Source organism: Myotis davidii, unplaced genomic scaffold (assembly GCF_000327345.1).
Source record: "Myotis davidii unplaced genomic scaffold, ASM32734v1 scaffold17, whole genome shotgun sequence".
Lineage (NCBI taxonomy): Eukaryota > Metazoa > Chordata > Mammalia > Chiroptera > Vespertilionidae > Myotis > Myotis davidii.
In genome coordinates, this window is record NW_006288624.1 from 2,775,379 (window position 1) to 2,795,704 (window position 20,326).

General features: G+C 44.0%; 1 protein-coding gene across 1 annotated transcript in view; it reads right to left on the reverse strand.

Annotated features, from left to right (window-relative positions):
- SUSD6 (sushi domain containing 6) overlaps nt 1–19,905 on the reverse strand; it is a 54,348-nt gene extending 34,443 nt beyond the window's left edge. Inside the window, exon 1 of the mRNA XM_015562036.1 lies at nt 19,677–19,905. Coding sequence (XP_015417522.1) covers nt 19,677–19,797 — 121 coding nt within the window. The 5' untranslated portion in view covers nt 19,798–19,905. The remainder of the gene's footprint in view (nt 1–19,676) is intronic.
- Nucleotides 19,906–20,326: the final 421 nt, after the last annotated feature.

Genomic DNA, 20,326 nt, shown 5'->3' on the forward strand with positions numbered 1-20,326 from the left:
GCCTGACCAGGGGCTGCACCTAGGGATTAGGCCTGCCCTCTGCCACCCAGGAGCAGGCCTAAGCCAGCAGGTCGTTATCTCCCAAGGGGTCTTAGACTGCGAGAGGGCACAGGCCAGGCTGAGGGACCCCTCCTTCCCCCCAAGTGCACAAATTTTTGTGCACCAGGCCTCTAGTATATATATAAAAAAATAAATTAACTCTCAGTCTTCATTTTACTTGGAAAGGCTGAATCAGTTGGGAGACCAAGATGAAAAAGGAATCATCCATCCTCTGCGCTGGTTGGTGGTGCTCAGTGGTCAGAGAACTGACCTGCGCACTGAAGGGTCACTGGTTTGATTCCCAGATCAAGGGCATGTATGTACCTGGGTTGCAGGTTCAATCCCAGCCTGGTAAGGGCGAGTGCACAAGGCAACCAACTGATGTGTCTCTCTCCCATCAATGTTTCTCCCTCCTCCTCACTCCCCTCCTTCCACTCTCTCTATAAATCAACAGGAAAAAAAAATCCTCGGGTGAACATTAACAACAACAAAAAAGACCTTACTGAGTTTTGTGGGGTCTGAGAGTCAAACAGGCTGCCCTTCAACAAGCAAATGGAGAACATTTGTGAGGGAGGGAACAATGTAAATGAGGCAGTGAAGCACATTCCATGCAGTATCATGAAAATGATAAAATTCCTGGTAAGGTCCCAGGACAGAAAACAGAACAGGGAAGTGGTTGGGAAGCAAGCTGAAAGCACAGAGGGGTGTTATGCTGCTCAGGAGTATGGACCTTAATATAAGCCTTATAAAGGGCCCGAGTTTGTTTACTTTTAAAAGAGAGAAGTATCGTGCTTAGTGTCTGAGGTTTTGAGTTACTATGATAGCAGGTTGGAAGACAGACTTGAGTAGAAGGATGTGGGTAAGACACTGGAGAAACCAATGAGTCTTGTGAGAAATAATGAGGCCTTGGATGTCAGCAGGGTTAGTCCCTCCTTTTTTCTTGGAGGACCATCATTCATACCCCTGACTGCAGTTAACTTGCTGGCTGGCAGCCCACCCACTGCCACCACTTACCCAGGCCAGCACAGACACAACAGGGAAGAAGAGCTCTGGTGCTTTTATGCTAACAGAAACTCAAGTGTCCAGTGGAAATGAGGGTTTTGGAGAGGGGATGTGCTTCCAGAATCCCATCACTGGTAAGTTCTGATCTTCTGGACACAAGCTGCAATGAACCAATGAACTCAAGGATCCAACATGAGAGTATACACCAGTGGTTCTCAACCTTGGCTGCACATTAGAATCACCTAGGAGGCTCTCTTGAACAAAAGGGGTCTGGAGAAGGTGACAAAATCCCTGCCTAGCATTCCCTCATCCTCCCACACTTTCCTCCTCCTCCCTCAAAGAAAAACTCAAAAAAAATCTATTATAAGGATGGGTGTTGATTTATTGATGATAGCCATTCTGACAAGTGTAAGGTGTTATTTCATTGTGGTTTTAATTTGCATTTCCCTAATAACTGGTGATGTTGAATCTTTTTATATGTCTGTTGGCCATCTGTTTGTCCTCTTGGCAGAAATGTCTATTCAGGTCCTAATTAATTGATTTTTTGGGGTGTTAAGGTAGCCACTTTAAATCTATTTCAGGTTTTCAATGAAAATTTTCATTCATTATATAATACAGACTAATATCATATGTGGGTATTTGCCACTTAGATTAATATTTTGCCATGTTTGCTTCAGATCTCTTCCTCCAGGGGTAACTAGTAGCCTTAGCTGATGCATATCCTTTCCAATCATGTTTCTATGTTTTTACACATTTACATGGGCATTTACATTTACAGGTTTTACATCTCTAAAAATGGAATCCTAAGCAATACAGAGTACTGTTTTGTATGTTTTTAAATGTATAGAATGTTCCATAGCCTCCTTTTGTTCACTCAGCATTGTTTTTGAATTTAGCCATGTTGACAGGATAGTTTTACCTGTAGTATAGCATTCCATTGCGTTAACATACCAAACTATTTGCGATGATTCTCTCATTGATGGGTACATAGGTGACTTCAGTTTTTCACTGTTAGAAACAACACTATAAGGAACATCCTGTACGTGTATCTTAAGCAGGTATACAAGATTCCTCTGGCATATACATCTCTAACAGTGGAGTGCACAATTTCAACTCTTCATATTGCCTAATAGCTCTCCAGACTCGTTATATTACTTTATACCAGTAGTGATGTAAAAAAAAATTATTAGTTCTCCACATGCTTTGCAACAACTAGTATTGTTAGATATTAATTTTTGCCAATCTGATGAACATAAAATAGGATCCCAATGTGGCTTTAATTTTGTGTTTCCTTGATTATCTCCTCCCAATTTGTAAATTTCTTGAACTTTCTCTACAGCAGTGGTTAGAGTCCTTGAAATCCTTTCAGGAGATTGATGTGGTTCAAACTATTTTCATATTAATACTAGAGGCCTGGTGCACGGATTCATGCACCAGTGGGGTCCCTTGGCCTGGCCTGCGCCCTCTTGTAATCCAGGACCCCTCGGGGGATGTCGGAGAGCCGGTTTTGACCTGATCCCCACAGGCCAGGACGAGAGACCCACTGGTGGACGAATCTATGCACCAGGCCTCTAGTATGCATATAAGATCTTTGGTTAATCTCTTCCCGCCCCCCCCCCTGGCTGCAGTTTGTTCTTATTTTTTTTAATGAATTTACAAATAATTTTTTTTTCATTTTATTTTCAACTGTGGTATATATTGATAGATGTAACACACAGACAACTCTCTGAAGGTCTTCAAAAATTTTCAATTGTGTAAAGGGACCTTTGAACAAAGAGTTTGAGAACCACTGCTGCTTTACAGTTTCAGCTTTATTAATATTATTTTCTTTCTGGAAGTACTGTCAAAGCCAGTCACTAAAATCAAATAAATTGATAATGTAAAGAAAAGGGAATGAACCCTCATACACTATTGGTGGGATTGTAAATTAGTGTAACAACTATGGAGAATAGTATGGAGATTCCTAAAAAATGAAAAATACAGGTGCCACACAATTCCATTTCTGGGTATTTATCTGAAGAAAACAAAAACTCTAATTTGAAAAGATATATGCACCTCTATGTTCACTGCAGCAATATTAGTAATAGTGAAAATATGAAAACAATTTAGATATCCATCAATAGATGAATAGGTAAAGATGTGGCAGCGTCCTACCCACCCTCCACCTGCTGCACCCTCCCACCTCCTCCTCCACTCCACTCCAGCGCATCCTCACCCCTTACTACCATCTCCCCACACCCTCCGGCCAGTCAGCCAGTCACTTGGGCTTTTATATAGAGAGATTAAGATGCTATTTGCCAGCACATATTCTTTCACAGGTGTGTACATGCTCCCTCTGATATTTATTGTTATTTTTTTTAATTTTTTATTACAAAGGGTATTACATATGTGTCCATTTCCCCCCCTCCCCCCACCTTAGACAGTCCCCTAGCCTCCCCTATCACCCCGTGTCTTATGAGTGTAACAACTATGGAGAATAGTATGGAGATTCCTAAAAAATGAAAAATACAGGTGCCACACAATTCCATTTCTGGGTATTTATCTGAAGAAAACAAAAACTCTAATTTGAAAAGATATATGCACCTCTATGTTCACTGCAGCAATATTAGTAATAGTGAAAATATGAAAACAATTTAGATATCCATCAATAGATGAATAGGTAAAGATGTGGCAGCGTCCTACCCACCCTCCACCTGCTGCACCCTCCCACCTCCTCCTCCACTCCACTCCAGCGCATCCTCACCCCTTACTACCATCTCCCCACACCCTCCGCACCCAGCCCCACCCAAAAGAAAAGAAAAGATGTGGCGCGCGCACACACACACACACACACACACACACACACAGCACCTTCCTGGATGATGTCAGGGTTAATTATCTTCTTTCTAACAGTACTCAGTACCTGAACCACTCCAGGGGAATAAAGATACATTCCATCTTATCTTTGCCCCCAATTAGACTGTGAGGTACTCAGTTCCTGGCAGAGGGCCCAGTGTATATGTAATAGCTTCTTAACACTTAAGTGATTGAAATAATGCTAACAACAAAGGCATGGGGAAGACAGTATTAAAAGCACACACATACACAAGTGTACCAAAAAATTTTTATTTGCATGGGAAGAGCTGGGTGCAAATCCCAGCTTTATTCTTTAATGGCTGTGATACCTTTATTGTGAAGATACCAATATGACATAATACAAGAAAGTGTTTTACATCTCGTCAACTGCCAGTAGTGGTAAGCTGTTATAGCTATTGCTACCCACTATTTCTCTGATCTCAAGAGGTGGTTCATATTATTTATTCCTCTTTAGAGCAAAGAAAGGAAAGGTACAGAAATAAGCATTACAACCATAAAAACACAGAGAAAGAAAGCCTCAGAGATTACAGTTCCTAAGATCTATGGGTAGCCACCACCCGGCTGGAACTTAGTCCTCTGTGCTTCCACCAGGGCAGGGAGGAGAGGCCAGGGAAACACTCAGTAACTGAAACAGTGCCTGGCACATTCCAGGTCTATAAATGTCAAGTGATAAAAAAAAAAAAAAAGTTGCACACACTGCCCGGAACAAGATAGCATTCATGGTGACTCTTTCTACCTGCACACCAAGAACTAAGTAAGCAGAGTTTTACAGGAGCAAGGTGAACAGGACCAGCGTCCTAAGTGAGTGTGAACTTAAGCACAGCAACAGTCTTCATTTCTGGAAGTACTGTCAAAGCCAGTCATTAAAATCGTCTTCAAACCACTCTTTCAGTAAATGAAAAAGCAGACTGCAGTCTCCAGCTGTCTCAGATTAAAGCAGGGTATGGGGGGAAATGAGAGAGTCAGGATTTCCCATTACTGTAAACGGGGTGTTCCAAGGAGAAGAAATTAATGGACTCATCAAAGGCTGGTGATTTCACTTAAAATGAATTAAACTGATCCAATCTTTCCCTGTTTCAACAAAAACCTCAGGTTAGTCAGTGCTTGAGCTGCCTGAAAGCTGCCCAGGAAGGATCAGAGGGGCTAAGTGACCGTTAACCAAGGCTGGCAATCTTCCTTGTGCCCCTTCACACGGAGGCTGGAGAGATAGGGCCAGACAATGGTTCTGAGACAGATGTGCTGGTGTCCTTTAGCCTGCCAATACCAACAGCAGGAAATAAAAGGCTGAAAACAGGGTCAGATTCACTCTGAGGACAGCAAACTTCCATAAGATGGTGAAAACATTCTGTAACTCACAGATAGCCTAGATAAAGTGGGCTGAAGAGAAAAAAGGAAAAAGCCACCTGGTTGTGACCCTTACACAGACAGCCTAATAAGTAGGATTATTTGTGAACTCCACAGGCACACCCCAACCCTTCACACACTCGATGTACAAACACCGATGGCCAGCTCTGCCACAGTGCAGAGGAAGGAGAGGAGGAGGGAGGGCGAGAAGATGGAGGGGAGAAGGGCAAAGCAGGACAATCATAATAAGTTAAGAAGAAGGGAGTGAGAAACTAAAGGAAAGGAGAAGAGGTACATGGATACAACCTTGTATTCCACCCACCCAGCAAATACTGACACAGGCCTACCATGAACACAGGGCCAGGGAGGAGAGAATGTGGAATGACAATCCCCAGCACCCTGGAAATTAGAACTGATAAGACAGCCTGAGAAACCTTCCTGTCAAATGCAAGGATCTGAAGGAAAGGGAACAGGACCCAACAAGGATGCTAAGTCATTCCTCTCTGGACACAGGTTTTATGGAAACAGCATAATTGCAGAGGCCGGAGACTCTCTAAAAAGAAAAGTTACTCAATTCCCAAATGTTTCTCTAGTTTCACTTTCAGTAAGCCAGTCTCCAGATAGGATTCTGATTCAGTACTGCTTATCAACAGAAGATCTCACACACACATAAAAAATAAGAAAACAAGTAATAAGCAAGCAAAGTTCCTGACCCTGGAAGAGGAAGTAGTCAGAGGAGTTCAAAGGGCCTTGGAGAGCTAGTCCACCCTCCCTTCACCCTTGAGCAAAGTGAAGGGCCTTTAGTTCCTGCTCATTAGAGATGGTACTGGAGCTCATATTTGGGACCACCAGCTCGGGGCCCTGTTCTTCATACCATGAGCCCAGCTGTGGAAAGATTTCCTAAAATGAAGACTTTCAGGAAGAGGCAGAATGAGTGGAGGGAGAAGATGCCCAAGGTGACCAGCAGTCTGGCTCCTCTCTCTGTAGGATAACTGACAAGGACCAAAGCCAGCCCAGAAAAGATAAGAGATACACCTTCCAGCATCATCCTTAATCATTTAACCTTTTCCATTTTCAAATTAGGTTGGTCCATCTGAAGCATCCTACTTCTGAACCACCTCTCTCTCCAGTGGGTTTAAGGCCATTCCATTTCTCTATCCCCACCTTACCAAACAGAACTTGTTCTGAAAAGGGTCAGATGGGCTTGTTCACCCCAAGTGTAAACTTGTGGTTCTCAAAGCATGGGCCCCAGATCACCAGCAGCAGCATGTAAGAACTTAGGAGAAATGCAAATTCTCAGTTCTCATTCCAGACCTGCTGAATCAGAAACTCTGAAGGTGGTGTCCAGCAATCTGGTTCCTCCAGGGGATTCTAATGCACACTAAAATTCAAGACCCAGTGGAGCATATAACCTAGAAGGCTCAGCCTGCTGATTCACAAGTATGTGACTACTAACTGGCACACTTAAATGACCTCTAGAATTTCAAGCCTAGGAGCCCATATAGCTGCCACTGGATGAATGAGGAGCATCCCAACTCAGCATATCCTTCTCTTGCTTCCAAAGTTCAAGACCTTGTGCAAGAATGCGCACAAACTGTCCTTTAAGCTTTGACCAGAGGCAGGAAAGCACGGGCTAAGGAAAGAACGTCCTGATGATCCTGATAGGCTTCATCTATTAAAGTGAAAAAAGTAGAACCTCTCTTCACCAGACCTGAGCAGGGATCAAGGTGGGCCAACAGGCATAGGCCTCCCCCTGACAGGAAGACTGACATGAAGCCATCTGTCCAGATGCCATCCTGATAAATGCAGTGCTTGTTCTGCAGTAAAACTGACCCGGGCCAGACAGACACTTAGGGAGATTCCCGAATCCACCTCCATGGGGTTTCACCACAGGAACTGCAGAATATAGTAAGCACTTGTGAGTGTCCTACTGACATTCCTGAGGCACACTGGAGTGGCAGGTGGCTTTCCACTGGTGTGTACCAGGAAGTTGGCACTGTGGTGCAGAATTTGGCACCTCAGGTACCACCAACCACAACCTAACAGAACAGAATGAAGAACTCTGCCAGTCCCCTTTCTGCTTCCCTGTTCTTTGCCCCAAACCTGCTCTGATTAGCCCTCTGCTTCTCCAGTTTATACCTTCAGGATTCTGTGGCTTCTCAGTGAAAAAGGGATGTCAGATTTCCAGGTCCCTCAATATCCTGACTATGACACCCTTGTCAGGCATGACCAGTTGTCTGTGAGAAAACAAACTTTGTAATGCTCTCCTCCCTTTCGCTTCTCACCTTCTTTATTCTCAGGAATGAGGGATTATCATATTCAGAGGTTTACTCCACAGATTTGGGCTTCAAACTCAAGATTTGGGGCTCTGTTGGAAACTTTAGTTTTTGATCTTGCATACAAAGGAGACTATTAAATGTCAGCCTTCTGCCCAGAGATGGATGAAGGATTAACCAGTTAAATGTTAACTCAGTGCTTTGAGCAACTCAGAAAAGAGATACTGACTGAAAAATAGAGCATTATAATAAATCCCTTCCATTGAAATAGACTTTTATTGTTGACCTGGCAATTTTACATATCTCACTTAATCCTGTTATTCACAGTCTTAATTATTCCTGCAAAGCCAGAGTCTGCCAACTGGCAACCGAATTTCTGAATGCCAGGGAAAGGACTATAAAGCCTCTAAACTGCCTAACAACATGGTACTGAGAACAATAGCATGGAGAACTGCTTCCTTTGCTAAAAGCCACTCTAAAGAACCTGAGACACACCTCTACTGGAAGTCACAACAGTTCTCTGCACCCCTGAGCACATCAAATCACAGGCAGTCCTCACCCCAATGTCTCCAATTACCCTGGCCTGATCCCAGATGAAGGGTGCAGGAACACATCCACGTGCCCTAGATGCCAGCTGCTCCTCCCTCTTCTTCCTTCCCAGTCAATTAGGAACCTCCCACACTCTCTAGGCCTCCCTGCAGAATCTGTGACTCCAAGACCACATAGGATCCTGTGTGGTGTGTCAGACTGGCTGAAGTGTAAGGACTCCTTGTCAGACACACCTCCCACGGGCTTATTGGGCTGAGGCAGAGGATGAGGGGCCTGCCCTGAGTGTGTCTCTCCCCCACGCAACCTTAGGGAGGCTGGAAAGGCAGCCTCACCTAGCCAGTCACTTCCTGTTCCCCTGGGCAAATAAGAGCTCTGCTCCATTCTTCTCATCCTCAATCTTCTCCATAAATTGTACCAAAATCAACACCCTCCTCCAGCCTTCTTTATTTCCCTATTTGGACTAATTCAACCCTTAATTCATTAACTGGTGTTTGTTTTTCTTTAACCCTGTGATCTTTAGGACACTCCTGCACAGGGAGCTTTGGTCCTTCTCTTCCTTCCTCGTCCCTCCCCTGGAAACTCTGACAACTCGGGGAAGGCACCTGCCTCCACCAGCAGCACCTCACCCCTCTGGGTGCTGTCCCCCAACTGTACTTTTGGTGATGTTCAGCCTAATTCTCTGAAATCTTGAGCTGAGACTAGACTTTATCTTTCTTTTTTGAAATACCAGCTTTACAACTTACTCCAAAGTAGAGAAGACCACTCATTCACCCACCAGGGCGAGAGGCAAACCAGTTTGGGGGATAGAGTATATTGGGCTTCCAAAATTTCAATAGAAGTGACATGGCAAGTTTCAAAGAAGGGAATGTCAGTGAACAGAGCAGACACTATCTAACTCTCTTTCTCTCCTCCCTCCCGACTGTGCCCAACATGGCCACTGGTAAGGTGCCATATGAATAAAAATGATGGTAACACCACAACTCTATATGGTATGTTATCACCCCAATTTCACACATATGAAAACCGAGGGACATCACCTTTGAGAAACATGTTCAAAATTACACAACATGTTAGTGGAAGAATTAGGATTCTAATCAGCCTGTTTTGCCCCAAGAGACTACATTCCTAACCTCACTATGCCATCTTGTCTCCCCTACTCCCTGGCCCCTAATTTGCTGCTAGGTCTCAGTGTACATTTCTCTCCCTCACAGAAGTCTTCCATGTCCATCCCAATCTGAGTTAGGAGCCCCTCAGATGTGTATTCCAATATGGCTCAATGATTCCCTGATCACAGCATGTCTCACACAGAACTGTAGCTGGTACAGTCTTGGCATTCAGCAAAAGCTCAACAAGAAACTGAATAAATCACAGTGTTAAACCATCAGCTCTGTTTCTTCCTGGTGTAGAGAACTGTTTCTGGCTCAGGTGCCCTCCTCTCACAGGCTGACCACAAAGACCAAACTACATGTAATAGCTTCCATCAATATCCAGGCCAGTATCTTGTCCCAGAAAGCTCTCCATGGCATATGTATCTCCAGCTGTCCTCCCTGCCCACCTTATGTCAAGACATACTGGCTAAACTAGGTAATGTCATTTATTAAAATACCAAACCAAACCTGTCCCACAGAAACCCTGGCAACCCTTCGTGGTCATTAGGAACAAGTCTATAGGATTTGTGTATCATGATCTGCAGAACAAAGGGTTCTGCCTCAGCCCAGTTCCCGAAAGCTGCAATTCCCAGAAGTCTTTTGTTGTTGTTGTTAACCTCACCCAAGGATTTTTTTTCCATTGATTTTTTTAGAGAGTGGAAGGGAAGGAGGGAGGGGGAGAAAGGGGAAGGAGACCAAGAGGGAGAGAGAAACATCGACTGATTGCCTCCTGTATGCACCCCAACCCAGGGCCGGGGATTGATCTGCAACCCAGGTCCGTATCCTTGATCAGGACTCAAACATGAGACCCTTCTCATGAGCAGGCTAATGCTCTAACCACTTATCAACACCAGCCAGGGCCCCATAAGTCTTAATGAGCTATCCAATTCTTTCAAATTAAAGAGAGTTAAGATTCCTGGAAAAAGAATCCTATTTATAGGAAACCTCTCTGACATCTTCCCAAAAGAAAGAACTGAGACCAGGAGCTCCTGCTAATTCTATTTAAAAAATACACACAAAGCCTACTCTTCTTCCTTTAGACCCTGCTAATTCTAGGGGTAAAGGGATGGGTGGTGTCTCACAGAGGAGGTGACTATGAACTGGATCTTAAAGGATGAATTATGGCAGAAAGGGGAGAAGGCAGGGCACCTGCCACAGGAAGAACAGGGTAAGAATAAGTTTGAAGGTGCTGATGTTCAGGAAAGGATAAAAAAGGAGTCTTCTTAGCCTTGACATTAGGGAATAAGCTAAAGGGAACTGAGAAAGGGAAGCCCAACCATCCAAGCCTTTCTCTGGCCCTCTCTAGTATCAGGATAGATTTTAGAGTCATCCTGGTTTTTACTAGTACACACATTCCTCCACTTAACCTTCACTCCCCACGGGCAATAAAGGTCTACTTTTCCTCCGCCCTCATGACCTAAGAAGACCTGCACTGGGTTCAAAGATCGGCATCCAAGTTTAAAGTCAGTACATGCCATGATAAACTCTTCTGGGCAGCCTGCCAGCCCCACTCCTTTCCTCTCAGAAGAGCCCCAACACCTGCATCCTGAGGCATGAAGACAGTTTCACATGCTTCTCAACTTCCCAGACTCTTATGGGAAACGATCAATCAGAAGGGAGGCCCCACAGGCGGCTGCCACTCACAGGGCTGTGGACTTGTCCTGTTCATCCTCACATACAGGACAGGCCATAATTCTGCACAATCCTGTCAGGAGTGGTCCCCTCTCTTCCCCCAGACCTTTCTCCAGGATGTGCTTGTTGAGTCCACCTGGGGTGATCATTGGTCTAGTTATAGCAAACTATAAAGAACTTTGTCCCTGCCTTCAAGGAGCTTATGTGCAAACATGAAACCAAGAACACAGAACTGGAACCAAGCCTGAGAGACACATGAATATAAGAGAAGGCCTCAAATATCAAAGACTGAAGGTGTCTACTGTACAAGGGGTGTAAAGAAGAGATCCACACAGCCTACTGAAATCACCAGCTAAATTCACAGGCCAATAATCAGTAATCCTGAGCAACCATGGATGGTTATGAGGAGCTTTCATGTGGCAGCTTTGGTTCAAGTCACCATAGGGTCCTCTGCATTCTGGCCTCCAAAGTAATGAAATCAACCTGGAAGCAGAAGCATCCAAGGCTTCTCCCCTGTCCATCCCACATTTCTCTGTGTTTAGCTCAGTGCTCAGTAAACACTGACAGGCAGCACCACACGCCCACTCAGTCCTTATCCATTGTGTGACAATCCCAGCAACATTCTCTTGTACCTCCTACCACTGCCAAAGTCAACAAGGCCAAACTGTCAGAACACAAGCCAGTGACAATAAACACACAGGTCCTGCCCTTTCCCAAGGAGACATGTGTCTACTACACGTGAAGCACTGATCATCAGGCCCTTTGTATTTAATAAAGTGTTGTTTGTTACTCACAATAACATAGGCTACAGCAGAATTACTTTTAACCCTATTTGTAGTTGGCCATAATTTTCCTGAAACACATTTCCTCTGCTGGGTTGAAATGCCTAAAATAGTTTTGTGAATTTCAAAAGAAAAAAAGCTTTGCAAAGAAAAAATCTTAAGGGGAATCTGTTTATCTTCTCTGTACTACGTGCAGAATTTTGAATGATTAACAATTGTACTTTGAAATATTTGGCTACTGGCAAAGCTAATAAGTCAAAGAAGTTAAACAAGGGAGAAATATCCACCTTTGAGGAAGCAAATGAATCTAAGTGGGAAAGGCTCTTAAAAGAAGGAATGCTGTCAAATATTGCTAAGAAAAGTAGAAGGAGGCAAAAGATTACCAACTGGAGAAAAGAAGAGTTCTTATTTTTTAATTCTAATGTTGTATTCTTCCAGATGTGTTTAGGAATCTTTTGAAATGTAATCCTTCAATCACATCTTGGTGCTGATAAAATGAAACATGTCTTTGAAAGAACAGACCCTTAGCATTCTCAAACTTAGAAGGTTTCAAAATAATTCCTAAAGTCCCTAACAAATAGCAGCTTTAAGGAACCTGGGCTCTGAAATGTCAATAAGAAGCCTCACGAAGGGCATGGCTTACTGTGAGGTTACCTAACTGACCCCCCAGCATTACTGCTCTTTTCGATTTGTCTTCATGTGTGGAATGCTAAGATGTGGCATTTGAGAATTAGAAACACGAATTATGAATAACTCATACAGAATGCAGGATGTATTGAATCAAATCCAAGAGATAACAGAAGAAACAAGGAGCATTTTCCAACCCCGAGTCTGTCTGAACTAGTTAGCTGTGATGTCAGATGTACAGGCTGTACCAATTGGTGCTGGAATTTGATCTTCCAACTTGGGAATTATTCCTTTGTATGCCCGGCATTATCCTAAGTGCTTTACATATATGTACTATCTTATTCAATCCTTGCAACAATCTTATGCACTATTTTCATTCCTATTCTAGGGCAACAAAGGTAGTGAAGTCAGGATAATTATCCAAGGTAACATAGGTAGCTAGGAGTACAGGTAGTACTCAAACCCAGGCACTATGACTCCAGAGTCCATGCTTTTAATCAGACTACATGCCTCTCTAAAAACCAAGGGATTGGGTTGGAGCATAATGACAGCTAGTTATTATACTCAGCTATACTAGTGACCTCAGTGGCTCCATGAGAGCTGCAGGTGGAATTTGCCATTTTAAAGCATTTATTAATTGAATCCTATTCCACTGACAAGAGAAACCCTAGGGTTTTTCAATAGTTGTAATCTCATCCTCATCTTCCAGTGAATTCACATTTCATGCTCTAGGTTTGCTTACAGTGAGGTAGGTGAACAGGGCTCAGAGAAGTTAGCAGTCAGCACCTATCGCACTCACACCACAGGTTGTCTCTAAATGCCGCTGTTGCTCTAGGCCCCAAAGCTAAACATGAGGTGAGCCAAGGTCACTCCTGATATCGCCACAGTCCAGGCAGCCAGCCACACCAGCACAAGCCACCTGGACTAGGAGAGTTGCTCAAACCCTCTGCAGGCTCATGCTTCTGAGTGATGAGGAGGAAGAAATCTTTCAATGGATAAGAGGTGCTAAAAAGAGTTTATCTGCAAATCTGCCTAGAAATAAATAAAGACTGAGTGCTAATCCTAGTTTTTTTTTATTAGCACTCTGTGTCCCTCTTTTGTAGAAAGAGTTGGGCGGGTAGGAAGGATATCTTCCAAGCTCTAAAGTTAGCCCAGGATAGAGGGGCACCTTTGCTTGGCAAATGGAATCTGTGTTTAATGAGGGCTATAACCCACTCAGGTTTCAGGCTGGTGGACTCCTGGTTTCTTTTGTTTCAAAAGTTACAGTGCAAGGTTTGTATCATGCGTCTGCAATGTCCTAAACATGGCACAGCAATTAGCCTGCAGAGGGTAATTTCTCAATGTCTTTTCATGACACCAGAGTGTAACAAGCCCTCTAATGATCTATCCATCCTCCTACCACAATCCTCAAGTCTTTTTATAGTCACAGGTAATTACACCATGGAGAGATTACATCACTTTGTCAGCAGGGTTTGCAGCTGACAGGAAGATGCTCTGTGGATGTTTTGGGAGCTACATCCTCATTTAGCAAACAATTTGCTGTGGTCCCTATTGATCCTTCCCAGTAATAGAACTGCCTTGGCAAATCTTGTGCCTAAACTGGGAACCAAACAACCAAGGGCAATGGTAAATGAGGACAGAAACAACCACAGAGGGAAACATGGTAACTCCTACAGCCTTTATCCAGAAGAAAAAAACAGATGGTATCTTTCTTTGTCAAAATAATCTTCTGAAGGTTGGGCTGAGTGCTCCAATAGAGCAACACAAGGAATGGGTCTCACAGGAGCCTGCAACTCTGCACAGGTAGTGTGGTTCTCAGCAGACCACAGGACAACAGAGTGACAGACTGGGCACAAATCCCAACCAGTGTCACTCCTACAACTGCCTATCTCTGAGCAAGTTATCTAACCTCTCTGTGCCTGAGTTTCTCACTTGTAAAATGGATACATGACCAGCTAGCTCAAACACACTCTAAGATCTTTAAATGGGATAACACAGAGCCTGACAAATAATTTTTCATATGCATCAGGCTCCTATCTGTCCTCTTCTCTTAGTTCAGTGTTCATTATCCCCGACTCCAGGTCCCTCAGAGATAGGGAAGTGAACCAAGGCCACCTGCCAACATCTTTCTGCCAGAGTAATGTTAAGGGCCACAGCCACATCATCCCCCTGAAAGCCTAGTTCTCAACATTTTCCATCTTCAATGAACACTAAGTACCTGGGTTTCTCTCTGCCATGTGGGTATAGATGGTTGCTTTCCCTGCCATTTTAAATTTACATTAGGTGCTTATGTGATGTTTAACGTGGTCTAAAGTGTCATGGCAACACTCTAAGGGGAAAAATTCATAAACTAATAAAATACTGAGTTTCTTCAGTAAATATGCTAAGGAGGGGGTGGAGTAAAATAAAAAGCTTTTTATATGGGCCAGCAAGCCAGTTGGGTTGAGACCATCCAACTATGCAAACATAGAAGACAAAGGAAATTCCAGAAATATTCCATCCTTCCTGGTCAAGTTTGACACCTTATCCCCAACCCAAAAAGTGACTTTACATCTTCAATTTTGTTTTTGAAAGACAGTAAATTATGTCATCTGCATAAAGTCTCCTGTCCAACATGACTCAACAGTAGGTCACATACCATTTCTGTTGTTGTTGTTATTTGGGAATTACACCGCATATTTTATATGTCAAGTGCCTTCCAATTATTTTTATTAGTCTACACACCACCAAACTAGCATCCTTAAGTATCTTGTTTCTATTTTATAGAAGAGACAAAGAGTCAAGTAATTTGCCTAAGGTCATATAGCAAGTTTCTTAGGATCACAAGTGAAAGAAAGGAGTTGTGAGATCTGGGAGACGCTGCTACATTAACTGGGATCCTAATTCTTCTCTAGCCCCCCACGCTACCCCAAGGCAAGTTGGGTAGTATGTGCATAAATCTTATTTTTTAATTCTAATCTTCCCCTGTATGATGGACCAGGTATGAAGAATAAGATATGCTTCCTTTTGCCACTCCTAAAAAAGAAACTCAATAATTTCTCTCATCTCTGCTAAAGGAATGACCTGGGTGGAATCTAGATCCTATGACTCTCTTATAACAATAAACCCTGAGTTATAGATAAAAGAAACCAGGATGGAAAACTGAGCCCCAAACATGATATAACTTTATTCTAGAACTCTCAAGTGCCTCTTTACACAATTCCTTTCTTCTAAACCTGAGCAAGTATGACCAAGACTAAGGAGTGACTCTGGTATTTATGACCAGAGACTATGCAGACAAATTGCCCCCTAGAATATGCCAACTTCCTGTGTCCAGTGGGATTCTCACAGTCACGAATGCACAGGTACACAAACATATTCAGGTCTACTAGAGCCCACTGGATAACAAGGCTGTGAGTTTACAAGCTCCTCATTTAAAATGCCTCTAGAATGGGTGTTCAGAGATAGCTACAGAAGAAGGTTAAGAAATGCAGGAAGAGGAAGACGGGACCTTTCCTGAACTAAATTGCTTTTCCCTAACTTCAGAGTACCTAAGAATCTTAGTTTCTTGGCAAACTTGCTTGACACATTGCTCATGGCAGGCATGGCCATACAGGTGTGCTCTGGGTTTTAGGCCAAGGACTAAGCACCTCCTTCCTCCAGAAACTACTCCAGAGAGAGAAAAAAATATTGGCAGCAACTTCGTACACTAGATCTAAGAAATGGTGAAACCCTTTCCCCTGCATGCACCCTGCTCTGTGCCAATACAGATGCTTTATGGGGATTAGAAAGACTTGGAGGGTGGATGGCAGGGGAGGAAGGATTCTTTGTAGATGGTAGCAAGGAGGTAGAAAACAACAGAGGCAACTTTCCCATTCTGGGCTAAGCCCACACTATAGACATGTATTTTTCCACACTGTAGAATAATCCTTTATCCAGCCAGTCTAGAATCATCAGTCCCTGATCGCTGATTTTGGACTTTGGATGGAAATTTTGAATGGTGTGGATTTTTGGAAAATGGAAGGGAGGATGCAGGGGGAAAGCCCATAAAAAGGAAGGTGAGGTGTGTGTGGGGGAGGGGGGGGTGGTTAACAAAGAAAAGGAAACTAAGACTTCAGACACAGAAGGCAGACCCTAATACTGCCAGGTAACAAGCCGAGACAGCTTCCCCAACAGAGTCTTGGAAGAGAATGGTCATTGTAGGTTCTGGTCCTGGCCTTATGACCCTGGGCAAGTACACAACCTCTAAATTCCATCCTAGCTCTGACCAGTCCTAGCTTCCTTCCTTCCTGCTCTGGTAAGTCATTTCATTCATGCACATACTTATTGAGCACTATTTGTTCTGGGCTGGGGTAGGATGCAAATCTCTTCTACGAAGGGCAAAGTATTTTAAAGTGTAAATATTTTGGGGGCCACACAGACTATGTCACAGCTACACAACTCTGCCATTATAGCACAAAAACAGCCATAGGCAACATATACATAAATGAACACTGCTATGTTCCAATTAAACTTTACTTATGGATACTGAAATGTGAGTTTCATACAATTTTTATGTAAAATATTATTCTTTTGACTTTTTTCCTATCATATATAATAAAGAGGTAATATGCAAAATAGCCCTCACACCCTCACAAGATGGCTGCCTATGACCAGGTCAGCAGGGGAGTTAAGTGAGGAACGACCAAACTACTGAACAGCAGGCTGCGTGGGGCAACCAGGCTGGCAGGGGAGGGGGGGGGCAGTTAGGGGCGACCTGGCCGGCAGCAGGGGGCAGTTAAGGGCAACCAGGCCAGCGGGGGGTGGGGGGTAAGGGGCAGTTAGGGGCAATCAGGCTGGCACGCAGAGGCAGTAGGGGCAATCAGGCAGGCAGGCAGTTGAGCGGTTAGGAGCCAGCGGTACAGAATTGTGAGAGGGATGTCCGAATGCCGGTTTAGGCCCACTCTCCGGGATTGGACCTTAACTGGCAGTCGGACATCCTCCAAGGGGTTCCAGGTTGGAGAGGGTGCAGGCTGGGCTGAGGGGACCTCCTCCACTCTGTGCACGAATTTTGTGCATCGGGCCTCTAGTGTAAAGTTATAAAAACCATTCTTAGCTCACAGGCCATAGAAAAACGGACAGGAAGTAGGATTTGGCCCATGAACCAGTTTGCCAACTCCTGCTCTAGAGATACAGTGGTGAACAAGAGAGGGCCTCCACATTCTATGGCTCTGTGACTACCATTCTAGAGGTCTCGTCTGGCTTTGGAATGGCCCTGTGAATGTAGGCCGTGCTTCATTTTATTGCACAATGGTGTAGGCTGGCCTTCTGTTCCTTTGCAACCTCATATAACTATCATGTCCTAACCATTTGTGGCCCCCTTGGTTGTGCCAGGGGCTCCTCATAGACAATGAGGTCTCAGGTTTATAGGAAAGGTTTGGGTTAAGAGTCAGAATGAGGTGAATGAGAGGGATCAGCAGAAGAAATCTGTGTGTGGTGAGGAAAGCCGTAACAAAAGAATCAGTAATTGTTCCTCCCAACAATTCAGAAAAGGCAAAAAGAAAAGATTAAATAAGATTTCACCATTATTTGTATGTGTTGGGTAAGTGGGTGGTGAAAGTTGATAGAAAGGGAATGAATAACACTCAACTATGGAGACTCTTAAAAGTCATACTGTATCACACCAGCCTTCCTCCAAGACCCCTTCCAGAATCTAGCTGAGATCCCTCTCCAGAGAACGCTAACCAAAGAAAACTGTTATATACATGTATCTAATGAACTCTGATAGGGGCACCATTTCTGGTAAGCTCAACCATAACTGACTGAGACCCCTATTGGTGTTTGCAGATACTGAGGCAGGTTCTGTAGCATCACCCAGAGGCCTATGATACACACCCAAATATGCCCTTTCTAAAAAGGATACCAGGTCTCGAGGACCACATGAAGGGAACCTATAGGGTTTTTAGAGCACTGCTGAAGGCAACAAGGACCATACAAACCCTAAAGGGCTCACTGCTTCATTTGTATTCCATTAAGACTCTTCTAACTTATATCTTTAACCAGAAAGTCCTTAGAATCACGAAAGTATAGACTGAGGGAACTAGACCTGACCTTGGAGGTTATCCAGGTCAACTCCTTCATTTGATACAGACACTGAGCCACAGAATGGTTAAGTGGCTTGTCCAAAATCACAAAGTTTGTAGTGTCAATGACCAAGTCCTGCTTCACTAAATTACAATACCTTAACTCTGTACCCATTCTGAGAAAAAAAACCAGAAAGACAAGAAACAAATAATAAAGAGCTAACAGCCTAGCCAGTGTGGCTCAGCAGATGAGCATCAACTTATTAATCAGGAGGTCACAGTTCAAATACAAGTCAGGGCACATGACTGGGCTGTGGACTTGATCCCATTAGGGGCATGCAGGAGGCTGCTGATCAACGATTCACTCTCATCATTGATGTTTCCATCTTTCTCCCTCTCCCTTCCTCTTTGAAAGCAATCTATAATAATAAAAACATAATATGCTAATTAGACTAGACGTCCTTCCGGACGAAGCCAGGGCTGCAAGAGAAAGCCTGGGTCCGGGTGCCTACTGGCAGCCAGAAGGAAGCCAGGGTCCCAGTTGCTGGAGGGAAGCTGGTGCTAGCAGCCATGGGAAGGAAGGCCTCCTCTTGCATGAATTTCGTGCATCGAGCCTCTAGTACAGCAGTAATCAACCTGTGGGTCGAGACCCCTTTGGGAGTTGAACAACCCTTTCAAAGGGGTCGCCTAAATACATCCTGCATATCAGATATTTACATTACGATTCATAACAGTAGCAAAATTACAGTTATGAAGTAGCAACAAAAATAATTTTATGGTTGGGGGTCACCACAACATGAGGAACTGTATTAAAGAGTCGCAGCATTAGGAAGGTTGAGAACCACTGCTCTAGTAAAATATATTTTTTTAAGAAAAGTTAACAATCAGTAATGCTTATTGCATTCTCTGAGACAATCTTCACAACCACCTTATCAAGTACATACTATTATTTTGCCATTCTGCAGCTGAGGAAACTGAGGTTTTACAAAAGTGAAGAGACTTGCTCAGGTCACAGAGCCAGCGAGTAGTAGGGAATGGGCTATGAACATGGGCACCTGGTTCTGAGAACCTGCACCCTTACCTGCATATCATAATCTGAATCCCACACCTCTGTCTTGCCTGATAACTACAGCAGGGAAGAGGGGTGATAATGTCATCACCAGTAGATTCCTACACAACTGTCCTCCTATGGTTCATTAGGCCCCTTGGTGCCAAACCAGCAGTACTGGCTCCCTGCTATACCACAGCACAAAAGCCCCCCACCCTGCTCTCCCTGTAACTGCTTAACAGACAGAGAATTCCCTATCCCAGCTTTTAGGAGAAACAAGAATACTGTGTCTTTTCCCTCCCACAGACCGATGGCAGAAGGCCAGGACTCACCTGAGGCAAGTCCGTCTCCAAGGAGGGTGCTAAGGATCACCAGCGGAAGAAACACTCCATGTCCCACAGAGGCCACGGCAGACGCTGAGGTGCTCTTTGGTGCTATCCTGCCATGGCACATCTTTTATCCGTCCAAGTTATTTTAAAAAGAAAAAAATTAAAAGCCAGAAGAATTCTAAAGTCAGCCAGGTGTAGATTCACCTATAGAAAACAAACAAAAAACAGACATAAGTGAAGTGAAAACTTTACCCATACGTTTACAAGTAGGCACTTTACTCTAAAGAAACCATAATCATGTACAAAGTTGAACGATTTCTAGCAACTGAATTCCTGCTTTCAGAAGAGACAAGCACATAAGTAGCTTTTCAACTCCTTCCTGGAGAAATATCAGGGCCTGCAGCAAGCTGCCATCAGCGTCAGCATCTAGGAGCCAGATCCTTACGATAGGACAAGGAGACAAGCACGGGCTCACCTGGAGATCTCTGGGTCACAGAAAGGTTTCAGAGACTGCCCTGGCTCTGCTTGGCTGCCTGCCTCGGAGGCTCCAGCACAGAGTCAGAGAGAGGCAGCAGTTGACAAAGAGCTGCTATACCAGAGTGTGGCTTTGCCTTTGCCACCTGCCCTCAGAGGAAATTCAACTTAACCGAAAG